This window comes from Pezoporus flaviventris, unplaced genomic scaffold, assembly GCF_033815535.1.
Source record: "Pezoporus flaviventris isolate CSIRO_AGI_PZ_B2104156 unplaced genomic scaffold, CSIRO_AGI_Pfla_v1 ptg000002l, whole genome shotgun sequence".
Classification (NCBI taxonomy): Eukaryota; Metazoa; Chordata; class Aves; order Psittaciformes; family Psittacidae; genus Pezoporus; species Pezoporus flaviventris.
In genome coordinates this window covers 91,699,350-91,719,280 of record NW_026892550.1, presented here as the reverse complement: position 1 = coordinate 91,719,280, position 19,931 = coordinate 91,699,350, and the positions used below count along the sequence as shown (strand labels likewise).

The window sequence follows — 19,931 nt, the reverse complement described above, 5'->3', positions numbered from 1 at the left end:
AAGTAAAAGATGTAAATTCTACATGAGCCATCTGAACCTGTATGGCAATATTCATTGATGTTATGGACAGAAAGCATCATTTTATCTGTCCTCCTAACACAGACAACAGAAGCTTACTGCCCAGCCTGAACACTGAGTCTCAGGCCAGCTGGACTGATGCTGATATTACTAGTAAAAACTGTGCAAGATGTTGAGGGAAAATACATACTTCTCTTGTTCTTATTCTGAACAAGCAAGCTGCTGAATCCCATCTCTTCCTAGCCCCGAGGAGCCTCTGTCACTCAGATGTATACTCAAGCATACACCTAAAATGCAGAAAAGCTCAGCAAAGTCTATCATCAGAACAACAGATTTCATGCTGAACTCACTATTGCCAGCTAGAAAACCTTAATGCAGACAGTCGTGTAGCTTCCTTCCTGCTGCTAGTGGTTGGTATCAACCGGATGAAGAGTTCATGGATAGCTTTTCCTTCCCTTACAGGATTGCTGGAGGGCACTGCTGGAACAACAGATCCCTAGGCAGATAAAATGAAGAAATTCTATGAGCCTTTCTAACTCCAGCTTCGCCCCAACCATTGACCACAGTGCTGATAATTTGAAAAAGCCTGAGTAGTCAGACTCCAACTGTTATCAAACTGCTATTTTTTCCTTTTCTCATGATCAGCAAAGGAGCAATGTGGGAATCCAAAGAACTGAAACAAATTAAACATCTTTGAGCTGAGAATGGTTTAATCTCAGTGCACACTTTCATGCATTTTACAACCTATAGAATTTACTACAGGTGGGCAGCATTGGCCAGTGTTGGATAAGAAGTGACACAGATGCAGAATGAGCTTAGTCCAACCCACAGATCATAGAATCATAGAATGGTTAAGGTTGGAAAGGGTGCTAAGATATCAAGTTCCAATCCCCCTGCTATGGGCAGGGGCAGCTCACACTGAACCATGTCAGCCAGGACTCCATTCAACCTGGCCTTGAACGCTGCCAGCAGTGGCGCATTCACATTGCCCAAGGAACCCGAGGAATGGGTTCCTTGGGCAATCCATTCCAGTGCCCCACCATCCTTAGTAAAGAACTTCTTCCTTACATCTAACCTAAACCTAAACTTCCTGTTTAAGTTTGAACCCATAAGTCTGCTCTCTTGAAGTCCAAGAGCTTGCTGCATGCTCTTCTCACTGTCCTGAGGATCTTGAACTAGACCATCTCATAACAGCTACAGCCCAGGCTTCCCTGGAGCATCAAATTTCCTACTAACAGATCTTCTGAGGAACCTCAGGATGCTTTTGCCTTCCTCACTCCTGGAAATCTGGCTCCTTAAACCCCTCATGCCCCCCACCCCTGTTATTTACTCTACCTTTTCACAGCTTACCTGACAGACTCCTGTTAAGTCTGTTGAATGCCCCAGAGATGGAGCAGACGTGCTTGGTCAGAGCTGGGATTCCCCACTCTTGCATGTTCAGCTGTTAGCATTCATGGGTTGGGAGTGAGTGCTACAAGGCCATTTCCATCAGCTGCATGGGATCCCTCCACACAGGAAAAGCTTGGAGAAGAGAACTGCAGGCATTCTGCTCAGAAAGCCTGAGAGTATGGGGGATATTTGCCTTTTCTAATCTCAGTTTATACCTATCCTTTAGGAAAAAAAAAAAGAAAAAAGTCTGGCTTTGCTCAGAATCAAGGCAGCTATCGTATTAGGAAAAGATCAATGACAGCAACAGTAGAAAGTATCACAAGCTGCTTTTTTTCCCTAAGTATCATCCCATCCACTCTGCCTAGAATGAGAGGAGTCCTCTCAAAAACACCCAGCAAATTGTGTAGAGACATATTACATATGTGCCGGGGGCAGAAAGAAGCTCTATGAGCAAATCACCAGTTCCACCTGCAACTTGGATTTCAGATCCTCTGTCTTTCACATGACTGATTATGTATGCATCCTTAGTGGAGTCTTTCACATGACTGATTATGTATGCATCCTTAGTGGAGTCTTGTGATATAATGGTTAATGTTGAAATGTCACACACTTATTGTCTGAGAACTATGTTACCATAATACTGAGGAATAGGCTTAGCTTGCCTTGAATTACCTGGCTTTATGTGTTTGGGGACCTCTCTACACAGCTGATCAGAGAATTACCCCCAGGTCAGAACTATTTCTATAGGGCTGAAATCTTGTACGTCACAGCATTGGACCACGGAGCTCAAATGCAGCCTCTGTCACCTGCACAGTGACTTCCCATGAATCCATGTTGCAGAGATTTAGGACATTTTAACCCTACAAAAATAGCAATCAGCTAGGAGACAGGAAGGTGTTCTCATGCTATAAGGGGAAACTCTAGCACAGAATGACTGAAAAGATACTAAGCTCTTAGCCTGGGTTTCAGATCTTTTGCATCCCAACACCTTCAATGAGCTAACTCCATTGCTGTACCCATTAACATGTCTGCACAAATACATTCCTATGATCAATCATACAAATAAATATTTGGCTGGCTTTCTAATTCCCAGCTTATTTTTTCAACCAATCATAACAATTAATCTCTGAAGAGCAAATGACTCCCAAATCCCAAGTAGCCGTACAAGGAAAATGTTCCAGACAACTGACACATACATAGCACCTTTTGAAATTCCCACAGCCCTTGTTTCGGGAACGTTTAACTACTCACGAAAACAAATTCCTATAAAAACAAGGTATTTCTAAATTCCAGTTTGCAAGCATTTCCTGAGCTGTAACTTGTTGTGCACAGCCAGCAGCTTTTCCAAACAATTTTATATTGTGAACCAAAGTAACAACTTTCAAACAATCCCCAGTTTACCTACGTGTTTGGACATAAACACTCCATATAAATACACATTATGGATTCCTGCTGTAAAAGTGACTTCATTTAGCTTCTGCATTTTGAATACTGCAGTGGAAATACTAGGCTGTCACCGTCTACTAGTGACTTATTTGTTCCAGTCTCACTTGCTGAGTTGCAGAAACTTAGCTGCTTTCTTTTCCTAAAGTTGAAATACTTTTTGAGCTCACAATGATACATTCTTTTTTTAGCAGTCCCACCATCTAATGTATTAGGCCTCACTGAAGTTCATAAATAATGATGCTCTCACCCCACTTGCTGAGCTTGCTGTGTTCTGCTGTTGCTGTGTTGAAACCTGAGGAACACCCATACAGTATCTGGCAGAATAGCAAAGAATGTCCTGTGCAATGCCTAAGAGTAATATCTCTGCTGATTTGCCAGGACTCCCAGTGCTGCTGGTCATTAATCTTTCTCAGCTGAAAACAGATGGGGCTATTAGGCAGGCTGGAGTAATGGGAGAAACTGGCAAGATAGAGAAGGAAATGCATTATCTTCTGGATAGAATTGCATGTAAAAATGAGAACATTAAAAATGTATTTTTCATATTTAATTGGACAATGTATGATTATACCTACCAGAAAATAATGTGCAATGTGTTTTGTGCAGGGCATTTATAAAACTGTTCAGCTGCACTAGGGCCTTATTTCCCCTCTGGAGAGGAACAGTAGCTACAGTTCTGACAAGGTTTTTGTGCTTTTTGCTGTAACACAGGGCTTACTCTGTTGCACCAGCTACTGCAAGTAACACTGCAAAATAGCTCTGTTTGTTGCAGTAAAAGGAAAATGCAGTTTATGATTTACATACAAATCACATGACGCCTACCAGGTAAAAAACGAGCACTTTAGGAATCACGTCAGCATATGGGATATGAAGTCTAACAAAAGTGATGGAACTGCAAGTACAGCTGCTAATTCCTTTATATCACAGAGGCCAAGATGATGATTAAAAATAGTAAAAAAAACCCTCCAAAACAAATTATGAAGTGGAACCAGATTGCTGACACAGGAAACAAGAAAGGCTGTAAGGAATTACTAACAGTAGGACTTGGAAAAAACCCGTTATGGATACACTAAGGACTAGTCAGAAGAAAGAAAGACGTTTTCTAGGTCTGCCAGGTAGGCAAGTGGTAGATGACTCTTAGCCAGGAAATGACAGCATGGAAGCTACAGCCAAACATTTGAAGGTATATACTGTGACAACAGAGAGAAATAATGGAAACTTACTAGAAGGTTACAATAAGGCATTAAATAAAGGCAAGTGCTTTGCCCAAAACTTAAACTTGCAAAGCTTGTTCTATCAAAGGGAGAAGCATGAAAACAAAAATAGAAGGACTGGGTGCCAGCCCGCAGATTGTTATTTGGAATAATAATTATGTCTGAAATGTGGTGGGATGTCAGAAGGTGCTGGGAAATAAATACACATTTCAGGCTCTGGAACTGAAAAGTTTGCAGTGACTCATACACGTCAATGTTTTTGGGTGAAGGGGGAAAAGGGAGCCACAGAACAAAACACGTCAAGGTAAGAACCCAAATTAGAAGAACAAAAGAATTTTTAAGATTTTATTTCTGATCCCTTGACCAGAAAAAGGGCAGCATTTAGGAAAGGTAAAGAGGAAAATACAAACCTACAATAATAGGCTGATGTTTGATATAAAAAATTTAAAACAAAACCCCTTTTTCCTTTTAAAGAACCAGTAGCCCTAAATAAAAAGAAAAGAAAAACTGAAATCCTCAGACTGAAAATGGAAAAGGCTTATCAATGGCCATGGTGTATGGTATCCCCTCAGATAAATGGAAGATGAGGACAAGGAAATGCTGGTATGACTAAACTGGAAAGTTTAGAAGTTATTCAGGCCAAATAAGAAAACTTTAGAGAATGGAAATCAGAATTTTGTAAACCTGAAAAGAAAGTATGTAATAGTTAAGATGGAGTTTGAGCAAACTAAGAGGGAATCTGAAGAGCAAATAGTAGGAAGTTAAAACTGAAAATACACATTTGCTCAGTACACCAAAAGCAGAAAACCGGACATAACCGGAAGGCCACCCCAAATAGTAAGTAGAAGAAACAATTAAAGACAATAAGGACATTGCCAAGAATCTAAATGATTTATTTGCATCAGTCTTCACCAGGGAGGGTGCTGGAGTGAAAACTAAATGAAAGACTCACACTTTCCAAATACTAAAGATAAGGAGATTGAAGACTCAAGAGAGAAGTTGGTGGAACAAATCAATAAATCAAAGGCATTAAGTTACGAGGTTTACCTGATATTTCTTGAAGATTTCAGGAGAAAACTGAGAATTAAGTAACAAAGTTGCTATCAAATAGTTACTACAGCAGAGGACTGGAAGACAGTCAGTGTTATAACTGAGTTGGGGACTTCTGTTGTTGTCAGTGGTGATTTTTTCGTGGTATTGGAGGAGCCCTGACAGTTACAGACAGATATGTAATTCTAATTTGCTATCATGTAAAATGGATGAAATGTGTTAAAAAAACCCAAGCCTCACACTTCCCTAATTATGAACCACATAGACCAACACGACGTGACAGATACAAGTCAGTACAGTGTCTATAAAGGTAAAAAAAAGGGGCTCTTCGAACCTACTAGCAATCTTTGAGCTGGTTACAGCAGCCAGCACACCTAAGCCTACCCAGAACGTTCCATGACTTGCTATGCAGACAGCAAATAGCAAATGATTATCTCCCTGTTCCCCCCCATCTACATCATCTCATGACCACTGAGGAGAAAATAATGTTCATGTTGATAATGGCACATCAAAACAACACAGAGGTCCACGCTACAGGTTATGCTGCTGCAGGACAATCCAGTCCACCCTTGGGCAACATTGTTAAGCCAAGAAAAAACATACATCTGGAAATAAAAGTTTCTAATATATATGAAACATAATGATGGTCACTCTGAAGCTCTGGTTGGAGATTTTATGTAGGGACAACTGGTGTTAGGCTCTCTCTGGATCAACTTTTGACACCCTTCTGCACATTAGCTAATGAACAGGCCCCTGTGCTACAGGGTTCTCATTCTCGATATGCACAGTGACCTTGGCCCTTAATGGTGAGTAATACAGGTCATAGGTAGTTAAGATTTTGGTGTTTTTAAAAGAACATATTTTAGCCAGGACTGAGCACTCATTTCACTTCTTCCCAGCTCTTCCCATTTTTTTTTTTTTTTTATGTAAATCTTTCCACAAAGCCATTAAGAACAGAAGAGAAGCACTTTGGAAAATTATGCAGTGATGTATTCTTATGCAGCCAACACTCCCAGGGGAAAAAGTGAAAATTACACACAGCCTCCCGCCCCTTTTTATTTCTTGTCAAAGTTGCCTTTTTGGGCTTTTCTTACATATACACAGCATGATGAACTGATATTTGTAGTTTAAATGTCTGGTTTAACCACGTGGTTTCCACTGTAACAGAAAGCTCTCACGAAATGTCAGGTTAGAAATAAAACCAAGCCCTAGAGAGAGGAGGTGGGGAGGAAAGTAGAAGGTCCAGTGGCTGAAAAACAAAAGGGGAAAAAACTGAGCAGAACACAATGTGGATCCATTTCCCAACTCAGGCAGTGGTATTGGTACCGTGGTTATATGGGGATCTGGGGTAAGGAGACAGACACATTTCTCACTGAGTTGTTTCTGCTTTCTCTATTAACATTGCAACAGAAATTACAAATAGCCCTGCAAGGGGTAGTGCATTAAACCTCATCTCTGCATCCCATGTAAACACAACATTAATACTGAAGAATAAAGAAAATGGTAAAAAGTCCAGTGTCTTGTTTTCTGCATTTTGCTTGTTAGGTTTCCTGTCCGCCCACCAGCATATTCCTATGTGTACCAAAGTTGTGAACTTGACCAGCCCACGTTCAAGCAAACACTCACACTCAGATTCCCAACACGTTCTTTTCTCCCCCTCGAATGGGGAGTTTATTCCTAACAGTTCTGCTCCGTTTAATTATAAACTCCTTTAACGAAGTAGTTCTGAGACCTTGCAGCAGGCAGCAGGAGAGCACCAAGGCTACTAGTTGCTGTGTTTATATTCCCTTCTCATCAGAGAAATCCACTTAAAGCCCAAGGCCCAATGCCTTCACAGATGGGCATGCACTGAAATAAGCCTACAAATCAATATCCCCCCCCGGCACAATGTGCCTCATAGGCAAAATCCAATTCTTGCCTAAAAAAGGATAAAGAGTTTCAGCCAGGCCCTTTATTTTGCGAGACACACACGAACAAGTTGCTCTGGTGAAAACAAACCTTACACTGACAAGTTTTGTTCATGTTCTGGCAGAGCCTACTCGTCTTCTTTATGGGACCACCAGAACTGAAGATGGGAAAGAAACACAAGGGAGACATTTCCTTGGCAAGGAAAGGAGCAGCATTTAGGACTGGGGAAAAGGCGGGGTGGGGTATAGGGAATTTTCCTGATAAAACAACTAATTTGAGAGTAAAAGACCAACTGGTATCATGTATACACCTAAGCCAGTTAACACACCTTCCCTGGAGTGCAGTACTATATAAGCGTCCCCTTTGTTTTCAAGGCTAATTCAGACCTTTGGCTCATCCTGCATTAACAAGGTCATCCATGGTAACAGGGCCCTGTGAAAGTTCACAGGTGAGAGTTCCCTTTTAGAGTAGTGCAGATTTGAAATTCACAGGACAGCGACCCGAAGATCTTCCTTTACAGATAAAAAGCATGTCAAGTTATTAAATAGCAACATGAAATCCTATATTCTTAAGGTCTGTCTTTGCTCTGCAGTTAACAGAGCAAGAGTGCTTTCCCAGCCCCAGCCCAGTCCCCAGCTCCGTCGGCATGGCGGGCGCGTGGCCGGCTCCTCTCGCTGACACGTCATGAATGCTAAAGCTGAAAGGCCTGGGGTAGTCGGGGAAGAGACGAATGAGCATAGTTCGAAGACATCTCACTTCAAATTTCTACTGTTAGAACTGCCAAGTATGATATAAAACCAGAAAGTATTTCTCAGTTCGAAGTTTGAAGACCCCAAACATTGAGCGGCTCCTCCCTCCGGTGTCCCTATTTCCCTCACACGGGCTCTGCTGTGCTAGCTGTTGCTCTCTGCCGTGAGATATTTGAGGGCTGCAAAGCCGTAGTGGCGTGACATATCCTGCTGGAACTCCTCCTTCAGGGTCTTGAGACAAATGCGGTATTGCTTGTTGGAGCGAAACTTGGTGATGTCGAAGCTGGGGGCGTGCGGCATGTGGATCATGTAGGCATTGGGCAGCACCGTGAACTCGTACTCCTGGGGGAGAAAGACACTGGCTGTGAGGATGTCCCCGAGCCCCCCCTGTGACACATCTCTGCCATACCTCCACAGTCATACATGCTCCATCACACAATAGTGCAGTGTGAGTCTCAGAAATTACAAACTCATACAGATAAGACAAATAAGCCTTCTTTTTAAAGTTGATTTTGCTTGGTTTTATGAAAGATATACTTTATATTTTAAATATTTTACTCCATATAAGCCAAATAATGGGGAAATGGTACAGAAGGCAGGCCTGAAGGCCCTCTACTCTGCTCTTGTGAGACTCCACTTGGAGCACTGTGTGCAGTTCTGGTGTCCCCAACATAAGAACATGGAGCTGTTGGAGCAAGTCCAGAGGAGGGACACAACGACGATCAGGGGACTGGAGCACCTCCCATATGAAGATAGGCTGAGAAAGTTGGGGCTGTTCAGCCTGGAGAAGAGAAGGCTGTGTGGAGACCTCATAGCAGCCTTCCAGTATCTGAAGGGGGCCTATAGGGATGATGTGGAGGGTCTTGTCAGCAGGGACTATGGTGACAGGACAAGGGGTAATAGGTTCAAACTTAAACAGGGGAGATTTAGGTTAGATATTAGGAAGAAATCCTTTACTGTGAGAGTGGTGAGGCACCGGAACAGGCTGCCCAGGGAAGTTGTTAGTGGAACAAACATGATCAACCCAGAAAAGACTGAAAGCTGCTGGGTTACAATGCTACCAGAAACCAAGTGTTTAAGCAACACAGCTCAAAATAAAGCCCAAATAAAATGGAAAAAAGAGAGCAGAATGAAATGTGGAGCTATATCCCAACTCAGGCAGTGATACTGGTGACCCTGAAGTATAGCTAAGGCTGCAGTACCTTCCCAGAGACACCTATGAAACAGCAGCATGTACTAGACAGCTAGGAGCAGATGCAGCTGTATGGCTGCTCCTTTCTTATTATGGGAATGCCTCTTCCCTGCCAGACAGTGCTGAAGTAGCAAATCTTTGTGCCAGATTACAATGCTGTCATATATGGGAATAGGCCCCTCTGAGCTTCTGTTTGGGGTGATGAATGTACAGCAAGAGCAAAATAATCTTGATGCTCACAGGCAGAACTTATTTAGCTGGAAAACACTTGGAATTAATGGGGAGCTAAATGCAAAATAAAAGGCTGTCATGATGGAGTGAGGAGAGCTGATAAACTACAAACTATAAAATATGTCTTTACAAGACCTTAAAACTAACAGAGCTGAAGCTGCAGAGAAAGACCCATTCCCCTCCTACAATCTTTGCTCCCTGTTTGCATCTCAAGTCTGTAATCCTGCAGTTCAGGGACTGTCTATGCTCTGTAGTGTAAACTGTCCAGCACAGCAATGCTCCCATCCTTCTGAAAATCCTTCAGGCACCTACAGCCTTCCAAAAACTTGCATGAGTCTACTGCTAATAAGCCTCTTTGAAAGATGCTGGGCTAGCGTCCTGGCAAAAGGGATGCTCACAGTCTAGTTCCACAGTCACTAGACGAACAGGGAAAGGCTTCCTAATGATCCTCCTCTATTACATGTAAACATTTATGGACAAAGCAATGCACTTGCAGGAACCTCTGTGCCTAACTCACAGGTTATAAATTCTTTAGATGAACGCTGTCATTATCGATGTATTTGGACAGCATCCAGCTCTGTGGACATCTACATGCCTCCAGAATAATAATGATGCTTATTTTCTCACAGTGTGCTGCTCTGAAGGATGGCAGTGGCACAGGCCCTTGGTAAGGAAAATGAAACAGTCCTCTTGACAGACACTGCAGTTGTGAGGAGCAGTGAAATAATTCAATTGAGAAGCTCCTCTGCCTGCTGGTAATGAAACCAGCCAAGTGGCTGGCAGCAACCTGATCTGTGGACACCCTGAAGCAGAGGAATGCCATACGGGGATGTAGCTATGTGATTCCAGATCCTCTCCAGGCTGATTCTGTGGGAGAACAGGCCAACATCCATGTTGCTACCCATGATGGAAATTAAGCTTCTTTTCAATGTGAGAATGTTTCTAAGGCTGGAAGAGTGAGAAAACCAATTCCCCAGAGTTCGCTCCAACTCAATGGCTTTTTAAAATATCTGCATGATGAACAACTTTGCAAAATGTTCCATTTTCTCACGTGTAAATCTGTGTGCTGGGCAAACATCTCTGAACAGAAGAGTTAAATTGTGAGTGCTAGATGAGAGCTGCCAGTGGGAACATAAAGCCTTGTTACCCAGATTAACAAATAATATATCATTACCCTAGCACTCTCCACAACTGATGGTTAAATGATTAGTGTTTGGAAAGTGCATTGAAAAATTAAAGTGCTATAGCAGAGCAAAGTGTTATTATTAATGATAATATAAGGGGCCTTTTTTTTCTAGTCTGCCATAATTTTTTTTTCACAACATAAGTAGGTACAAATTCCTTGGGAATGCCCTTCTACAAACAGGGCAAATGGCTGCCAGCACAAGGTGACCATGTGGTTTTGTAAGCAGTAGAAAATATGCCTCCCACAAACATGCCTGCACACAAATAGCCCACACCTCAGACGCAATTTCCCAGTATCTTACTGCATGCCTTGTGCTGCTCTGCTTCACATAAACTGTTAAGAGTTGAGCAGAGAAGGATCAGCTCTCTTCCAGATTCGTAGCAGAAGCTACCATAGGAGGATATAGATGGCCAAACCCCATGTTTTTTGGTTAGCATGAAATGTTACTATTTCAAAAACTAGGTTTGAAACCAAACAAACCCCCCCAAACAAATCCCAAACTATAAAGAAATGCTGTAACAAATACTGCTGATTACCACATTATATTGTTAGCTTCACATTCAAGGGCAGTAGTGAGATGCAAACCCTGCCATTTCAGTAAGGAGTAGCAGCACCAGGCTCTCATGGAGCCATAGTCACTGCCAGACCCTAAGATCTAGGTCAGTGGCAGGGACTGAGAGCTCTCGTGCTAATCTGAGACTCTCAAGCTTTCTCTGCATCATCCTTACTCTTAAATATTTTGCCCAACAACTTCATCCCAAGTCACAGATACAAAAGGGAGGTAGCCCAAGGATCAAGTAGCTAGATCCTCTAGAGGCTGCTCCACAGCCAGAGACTTTTGAAATGCAAAGTCCTTGGCTTTGCAGAGTTGCGCTGCAAATCCAGGCCAGAAATGGAAGAAGCTTGCTTTGGATTCAATTTGAGATTGCTTTTTGAATTCTAAATTAGCATCTGGGACTCACTAACCCCAGTTTAACTGAAAAAACTTCCAGCTAAGTCTGCGGATCCCCTAGCAGGTTATACGACTCGTAATATGTGCTGCAGTGCTCAGGCACACTGCTGGGCAGGAGGTGGACACTGCAGGGACTGTGCCACTTCAAAACAACTTTCTCAGTACTGACAATTAAACTCACTTAGGCTTAGCTCTGCTTCTAATGCTTGACAAGGACTAAGCTGAGTGTTCCCAACTCAAGAGGCACTCATTCAGGAGCTCAGTAAGGCCAGATGAGTACTTTGGTGATGCAAAGCCTGAAGCCTTTCTACAGAGCACTGATTTCATTTTAACAACCCTCCTGCCTAGCCGCTGGGTGAGATATGCAGGTGCCATCTCCTCACCTGTGCATCCAGTTCCATGATGTGAGCTACTTTGTTCCAGCCAAATCCAACAAACCGCCTGTCATACTCTGGGCAGTCCTTCCTCACAACAACGTATGGCTCAAAGTCTGCTTCCCACTCGACACGGTAGGGGGTGGTGGCTGTTCGCCACTTGGCAAAGTTCGTTGGCGCATGCCCTTTCGTCCAGACGTGATACCTTAAACAGACATAAATGGCACGGATGCGGGGAGGCAGTTAGATAGAATACATCTTGGTGAGGCAACAAAATGTTACTTGTTAGATGAAACGCTCAGAAATAAGGACATTAGCATACAGTTCACATCATCATTTTTAAGACAGAGCGGAGGCAATTTCTAGGACTATTTCCAGCACGCTTCCCAGAGCCTCTATGTACTCAATGCTTAAACGCATCTAGTTGGTGAAGGATAGTGTGAAAACACTACCTAATGCTAATGTGAGAAACAATTACAAAGTACGCAGGCAGCTCATCTGCACTACAAAGTGCTGCGGCTTGTACCTAGCAACCAAGTAGCTGTATCAGTGCTTTAAAATCAGTGTGAAAGTCTGCAGCTCAGATAAGGTCCCTAAAATTAGCTATTTCCTTCTACACTACACTGACATTCACTATTTGTTTTATATGTAATTTTTTAATTTGTATGAGAGACACCTGCAGCTCCGGATAGATGCTCTGTTTTATTAGTTACTGTGATTATGATGGCGGGAGCCAAAGTGCATAATTAAATGAATAAGTAAAATATTACATAAAAGCTTTCTATTGTACTTTCTACACTGTGGGGAGTACCCATGTGATCCTTAGTAAGGTAATCAATTTGATTTACAGAAAAAGATCCTTTTATACTTCGCTAATCTTGTTTAGGTCACAGCAGGTCTCTTCCAAGAACAGCTTGAATGCACCCCATTAGTGCCAGGGTCAATGACTCTCTCACCCACTTCTTCTTCTTACACTTTCCAAAAATCAATGAGACGGGTTCTTTCTGCAGATGTATAGATTAAATAATGAAAGAAAGGCATAGCTGGCCATCTGTACTACAGCGCTCAGAGACGTGTAACAGAAGAGGCAAAACAAACACCCTGCCAATTCATAATGTAAGGTACACTGAATTCACAGGGATGATTTGCACTAGAAGTGTTGAGATTCGAGCATTAAATCTTTTCAGAATTAGGACCTGAGGTAATGTTTCAACCCCAGAAATTCTCATAACATTGGGAGTCATTCCTAAAAGCAGGGATGCAAAATCACACCCAGGAGTTTTCACTAGGACTGTATATTTGTATGGCTTGTAACAGGAAAAACAGAGGTGTTGACTACTCTTGTTCAGGGGCAGTCAGGAAGGTAGAATAATTAGTATAGCAGCAGGGTCCCAAGTTACGTATGGCCCTTCGAAGGCTGCATTTCTAAACTGTAAACAGGTTGCATCACTTTCAGTTATCTGGCTCGAGGACCTGGGAAAACAGTCCTTCTGTATGAAAAGAAAATAACGATGAATTAATTCTCCAGAGATTATTAGAAGAGAGTGCCAAATTCACAAAGATGCTTACAATGCTTAACGCCCTTTGCAATCATCTCCAAAAAGCCTACCTCTTTTCTTGGTCTCTTGGAAACGAGTGGGTAACCCACCTAGTCACTAATGGAAAGCTATCTATGCCAGAAAAAAAATATTATCACAATGTGGGGTTTAAAATTATATGGGATTGTGGAGGATGCTTTATCTTCCAAAATCCTACCTCCAGCATTTTGAAATTAATTATGGCAATAATAATAATGACTACTAAACACTTCCAAAGTGATTTGTATCTTCAAAGCCCCGTACAAACTTCAGTTAATTGAGAGATCCCTGCAGAGAAGCAGTCAAGTGCTGCTGTTGTTCTAGTAACACTCCAACTGATTTAAACAGGATGCCAGCCATAAAACCCAGCAATTTCTTTCCCCCATGTTTAGGGATATCAGTGTAAGCTGCTACAGCAGCTCAGGTATAATCACTGTGAGTCGAGGGAGCTGACCAGCAGGGAAAAAAAATTGGGAAGAGACAGGGAGGGGAAAATACGGAAATGAGATTGAAGAGATGAAACAAAGTAGAAAGGAAGGAATAGACCTGATTGTACCGAACAAAATAATACCAGAGATGATCTACTTGCCTGTTCAGAGTGACAGATGTAGTGCAGGGAAAGAGGAAGACAAAAGGATGGCTAAGGTCAGGATGAAGAGAAAAATGAGTACATGTTGCTCAAATGAGGTGCACATTAATTATAAAGGACTAATTAGACCAGAAACAAGAATTGTGCAGGTTCAGGATTCCATACATATCTGTACATACAATACAGACAAGTCTACATATATACATACACACATACAATCTGCTGGAGGTGGATCATGGCAAATGGCTGATCATTAAATGACATGTACTGCACAGTAAGATATGCAGAGACCATTATATGGGTGTCCATACAGAGTAAGTTACTATAAAAGAGCAAGTAATTTCCAACAGACTTTACTCTCAGAGATGCAGCCGTGGGATGTGGTTCACTGTCTGCACTGGTCTTCCATCTCACAGGACAAATTAATAAATCTGATTTTCCTGCTCAGGCCCTTGTCACTCAAGAGTTAAATATTCATCAAATCTTAAGGCTGCCCTCACTGACTCCCAGAACTTCCTGAAAATTGTGAACGATGTATCTTTCACTACCACTGGCAATTTTGGCAAATCCAAAAAAGTAATCTGACCTCAGTAAAGTGCTGATGAATTTGTTTTCTATGGTTTATGGAAAACAACTGGAAAAAAACATACCCACCGCTTTGATCAAATGTTTCATCTTAAACAAAGCTAGGAAGCTGGCACAGAGCAACCTGCTTCTGTGGAGGGTTTCCACACAGCACACCTTGCAAGCCACAGATGCTCACATCTTCCCTTTTCTCCTGATGGTGACTGGGGGATGTAATTGAGAACCTTTTTGTACTTCTTAGCTGCCCAGAGCTAGGAAAGGTCACCATTTGGAAAAGAGGTGGCAAAAGCAATTTCAGTGAGGAAAAGATTGTAATCTACCATGTGGCACGAGGGACTGGGATGCTGCAGGCACTTTCAGCAATCACTGCCACAGCAGTCCTCCCCAGCTCACTCCCACCCGCTCAGCCTCAAATTGCAGCGTTATTACAGCACCTTGAACGTGGAGGTGGAAATTCTCAGCCCAGATCACAGCTGCTTTGTGGCTGTTGATAGATTTGAGCAATGAAGTGAGCCAAAGCAAACTTGGAAAGCATTTGCAAATTGTGTCCTACATTAATAAGAACACCAGCTACAGACCGCATGTCCTTCAGTTCTTATTTAACCTTGCTTTGGCAAAACTCCCAATGATGTTAAAGACAGTTTTGCCTAAGTGAGACTTAAGAAAGGACCTGCAAATCTGTCTGTGTACGTAACATGCCAACATGCTGTATAGCTTGAGGATAAAATCTGTAGTGGAAGCCCAGTGCTGTGCAAGTTGAAAATTTGACTGTTGGTGGAATGCAGCATCTGAAAATCCTGAGGGTGTTATTTTCCACTGGAAGGATATTTTTCTTTCAGCTATGGGGGAAACAGTCATTTCATAGAACATAGTCGTTCTGTCAACAAATCTCTTGTTAATTTGTATGCCTTTGACTGTTAAAGAATGATGGAAGAGTGAATGGCTCTTGCTTTATCAGTATTCTTAAGTAATTTTCCAGAGAGAGGCATGCCTCAAGTTTCTATTTCAAGTCGGTCACTGGTAGAGGCAGTGTCAGGATTGTTTTCAGGCTCACCAGGGTGTTTGCTATGCGGCCAAATGAGGGAAGGGTGGCTGCTGCAAAAAGAGGTGTGCGATACACACAATGGGAGTGTGAGGAAAGCTATAAAGAGAAGGATAGGAAAGGTGATACAGAGCTCCACTGGACATGGATAATACCTAGCTTTTTCAGAGTTTTTATCTCTAGATCTTAAAATACTGTAAAAAGGAGAGGTGAACATTGTTACCTGCATTTCAGAGATGGAGAACAGAGATGTAAGAAAATGAACTGATTCGTGTACCACCTCCCAGCAGGGCAGTAGTGGAGCCGGGAAGAGAACGCACATCTCCTAAGCCCCCTCTCTGTGCAACATCATAAGGCCATATTGTACTCTTCCCATCACTGCGATGCTTTACAAATGTCTGCTAATCAGACCTTACCACACACACACACCCAAGAGACAGTTAACACTGGTAGTTGCATTTTAAAACCAAAGAGTCTGGCAGATAATAGAAGGGACTTGTTCACAGCCATAAAAGGTGCCTGCTTCAGAGAGGAGCTCCAAATTTAGGTGTTCCTCACTTCTCAGCTTCTAGTCAGAGTACACTTTTACCTCTGCATTGAGAAACTCTAGCTATCTAAGCAGCTGTTCCACGCTTTGAAAGAGCACATGGCAAGCCTGCATTTGTTTTTTCCCATAACTCAGTCAGGAAGTGAACAAACCAGCAGAGAAAAATTATTTTTGGTCACATGAGGGATCTCTTTAGAGATCATGATCACACATTCAACAAAAGTACTTTCCACTACCTGAAAGTGAAGAGGGTTCCCATGTCCAGCATAGAGAGCAGCTCTGCTTTTGACTTGGGGAAGGACAGGCGGTAGCGTAGGGTCTCAAAAGCAGGTACAATCAGAGCTTTCTTGGTGTTAGCCAGGTCGAGCTGGATGACGGACTTCCTGGCAAAGAGAAACAACAAATAAAGCAGGAAAATTGTAAACAGAGCAAATCGCTTGGCTTTTCAAAATAAAGCACAGAGAATGGGCAGTTTGATACCATAAATGTAACTATAGCCTGTATTTTTCCCACGGGTGCTACTTTTGAGCAGGAAGAACGACAGAGTTCAAAAAGAACTTGTGTGTTTGACTGATCAGTGATGCCCTGCATGTTCAGGGGTGCACAGGACTAAACTAGCACTCTAAGCACAGCCAACTGACCACCCCTTTGAAAGAAACATAGCTGAATATTAATACATATATGGGAAAGAGCTGCTCAGTCAATGCAGCTCTAAAAAAATGGGATTTATTCAGGATTCAGTGGGATTTCACAAGATGAGGAGCTGGAAAGTTTGACTGCACCTCAGTCTAGCTCTTCTCTGTGCTAAGTTGTGCCATCATACTTGCTTTTTACCTCTGCCTTAGAGCTCTGTCTGTCCTGCAAGGGGAGTGTTACCTTAACATTACTATAGACCAGATATTTGCTCTCATGAACACTATCATTTGTAAAAGTACTTTTTATTATCTTTTATAGCAGTGCCCAAATTTAGTTCCATCTGTGCCTTCGCCTGTCAAACTTTCTATATAACCTAACATCCTTGTACTTTTCATGGGGTGACAGTCCCTTCTTCCACAGGTGGTAAGTTCTGTTTTTTTTCATGAGTTCAAGCAATATCTCCTTGGTCAGCCAGGCTGGTCTCTTTTTCGCTGGTTTGGTTTTCAGTACATAGGGACCGCCTGCTCCTGTGCCATAAGGATTTCATTCTCGAAGAGTGTCCAGCCTTCCTGGACCCTTTGTCCTTCAGTAATGTTTCCAAAGGAAATATGCTAAGCACCATCCTAAACAGGCCAGTCAGCCCTCTGGAAATCTAAGGTGGAGGTTTTGCTGACCTTCTTCCTGATTTTTCCAAGGATTGAAAATAGAATCATTTCATGACTGCTTTGCCCAAGATGGTCTCCAACCATCACATCACCCACCAGTCCTTCTCTGTGAAGAGCAGATCTAGCCAGGCATCTTTCCTAGTTGGCTCACTAACCAGCTGGGTTAGGAAGTTATTTTCCACACCCTCCAAGAACCTCCTAGATTGTTTCTTCTCTTCTGTGTTGTACTTCCAGCAAACATCTGGCAGACTAAGGCCTCCAAGAGAACAAGGGCAAGGGATGATGAAACTTCTCCTACTTGTTTGAAGAATACTTTATCCATAGCTTTATCCTGGCTGGGTGGTCTATAAGAGACTCCTATTTGCTTGGATATTTGCTTGGTTGGCCTCCCCCTGATCTTTACCCACAAACATTCGGCATTCTCACTCACAGCATTGAGCTCAAGGCAGTCGATGCACTCCCTGACAGACAACACAACCCCACCACCTCTTTTTTCCTTGCCTATCCCTTCTGAAGAGCCTGTAGCCTTCCATTGCAGCACTCCAATCATGTGAAGCATTCCACCACATTTCTGTGATGGCGATTATGTCATGATTTCCCTGCCGCACAATGGCTTCCAGCTCCTCCTGTTTGTCACCCATGCTGTGGGTATTGGCATAAATGCATTTAAATTGCCCTGTGGATGTGGACTCCAACAGCAGCACGCTATCCCCTAGATCACGTCTAGTGTGCCTGGTGTTATCCCTTTCCCCCTCTGAAACTAGTCTGAAGCCCTTTCTATAAGCCCTGCCAGCTCCTGGGCTAAAATCCTTTTCCCACTTTGGGACAGGCATACCCCATCTGCTGCCTGCAGGCCTGGTGCTGTAAAAACTAACCCATGGTCAAAACCCCCAACATTCTGACTCTGACACCAGCCATGGAGCCAGGAATTGGTGATCTTATGGCCTGCCTGCCAGAGGTATTCAGTCTGTTCTTTCCTAACAAACTAAAACCCAAAGAAAAAGAAAAAGAAGTTACTTTTCCACCCCCAAACTAAATTTTACTATGCTTGTCATTAGAAATAACTCTGTCTCAATTTTCCTTTCATTATCTTCATATTTCATACGAGAAATATGCCTCTCTCTCCTTGTCAAAGTCAGTTCCCTTTAACAGGACTCACTGTCCTGATTTTTATGTTACTGCAACAAGCAATCAAGGACAATGTTGACAAGCAGCAAAAGCTCTGCAGCGTTATAAGATGAAGGAATTGGGTTCACTGTCATAATAACAGAAGAACCAAACAAACCACTTTTCTTGGCCCAGAATATCTAAAATTCATTTATATTGCTATCAGAGAAAAAGAAGAGGAGCAGGGCTATTTAATAAATCCTGAAGTTCAGAGAATTCACACCACCCTATAGTCCTGTTCTATAAAAAGAAGTCTGTTCTCAGCGCCTTACTGTAAAGTTTGCATTGTTTAAAGAAGCCATGCTACATTCCAGTAAACTTTTCACAACTGAAGGATTTTAACAGCATCTTATAACTTTTTTGTACTTCCTTCACTACCTTCTCTCTCACCACTCCTTCATAGTCAGCCTCCATGACCTTCCAGAATCATTGAGTAGTGCCAGCATCTAGTCTTTATGATGCTGTTAATGTTTCTCCCCCTTCACACCTTCTCTGAGAGCAGGGGACACTGACATAGTTTCTCTTCCAACATCTCAGGCTTTCTGATCTCTGCAATCTATCAGACTTGAGTGGTGAAGCTTTGGGGACTCAGTTCTAGGAAGGAGCAAGTAACATTTGCAGTGATGCTCACCCTTTGGGCTCTGCAAGGAAATAGCAGCTTCCATTTATGGCTGTTACTGTCTCTTTGTTTGATGGGGAGCTCAAAAGTCCCAGGCAAAAATGAAGTCCTTGATGTGCTTGGCACTGTCAAGAAGGAAGAGACAATCCTGTCCAGCAGTGTTCATAGTCTGAAGCTGAACAAAGCTGAACCAGGTACAGGTACTGTTGTGGTTTAAAACCAGCTGGTAACTCAGGACCACCACACAGCAGTTCACTCATCCCTCCATTTCCTCCAGCCCCAGGAGGCATGGGGAGGAGAATAGAAGAATGTAAACCCCACGGGTTGAGATGAGAACAGTCCAGTAACTACAATAAAGTATAGTGGTAATAGAAAGAATACCAGCAATAACAATAGGAAACAAGAGAAGAAATGAAAGCTCAGAAACCACAGGTGATGCACAATATAATTGTTCACCACTCACTGACTGATACCCAGCCCAAACCAAGCAGCGACCAGTCCCTTCTGGGTGAATCCCCCCAGTTTATATACTGGGCATGATGTGCTGTGGTATGGAATATCCCTTTGGCTAGGTTGGGTCAGGTGTCCTGGCTGTGCTCACTCCTGGCTTCTTGTGCCCTTCTCACAGGTAGAGCATGAGACTGAAAAGTCCTTGACCAGCATAAGCATTACTTAGCAACAGTTAAAACACCAGTGTGTTATTAGCATTGTTCTCAGACTGAAACCAAAACACAGCACTGCACCAGCTACTAGGAAGAAAAATAACTGCTACAGCTGAACCCAGGACAGGTATCAAGG

General features: G+C 42.7%; 1 protein-coding gene across 5 annotated transcripts in view; it reads right to left on the bottom strand.

The window, feature by feature from the left end:
- Positions 1-4,932: 4,932 nt before the first annotated feature.
- LARGE1 (LARGE xylosyl- and glucuronyltransferase 1) overlaps positions 4,933-19,931 on the bottom strand; it is a 278,219-nt gene continuing 263,220 nt past the window's right edge. For 4 of the 5 annotated variants that reach the window (XM_061445076.1, XM_061445074.1, XM_061445078.1 and 1 more), the window contains 3 exons: positions 16,283-16,429; positions 11,716-11,911; positions 4,933-8,113 (listed from right to left, as the gene is read on the bottom strand). In XM_061445076.1, coding sequence (XP_061301060.1) covers positions 7,916-8,113; positions 11,716-11,911; positions 16,283-16,429 — 541 coding nt within the window. In that variant the 3' untranslated portion in view covers positions 4,933-7,915. The remainder of the gene's footprint in view (positions 8,114-11,715; positions 11,912-16,282; positions 16,430-19,931) is intronic. The other variant, XR_009741802.1, reaches the window with a different exon arrangement.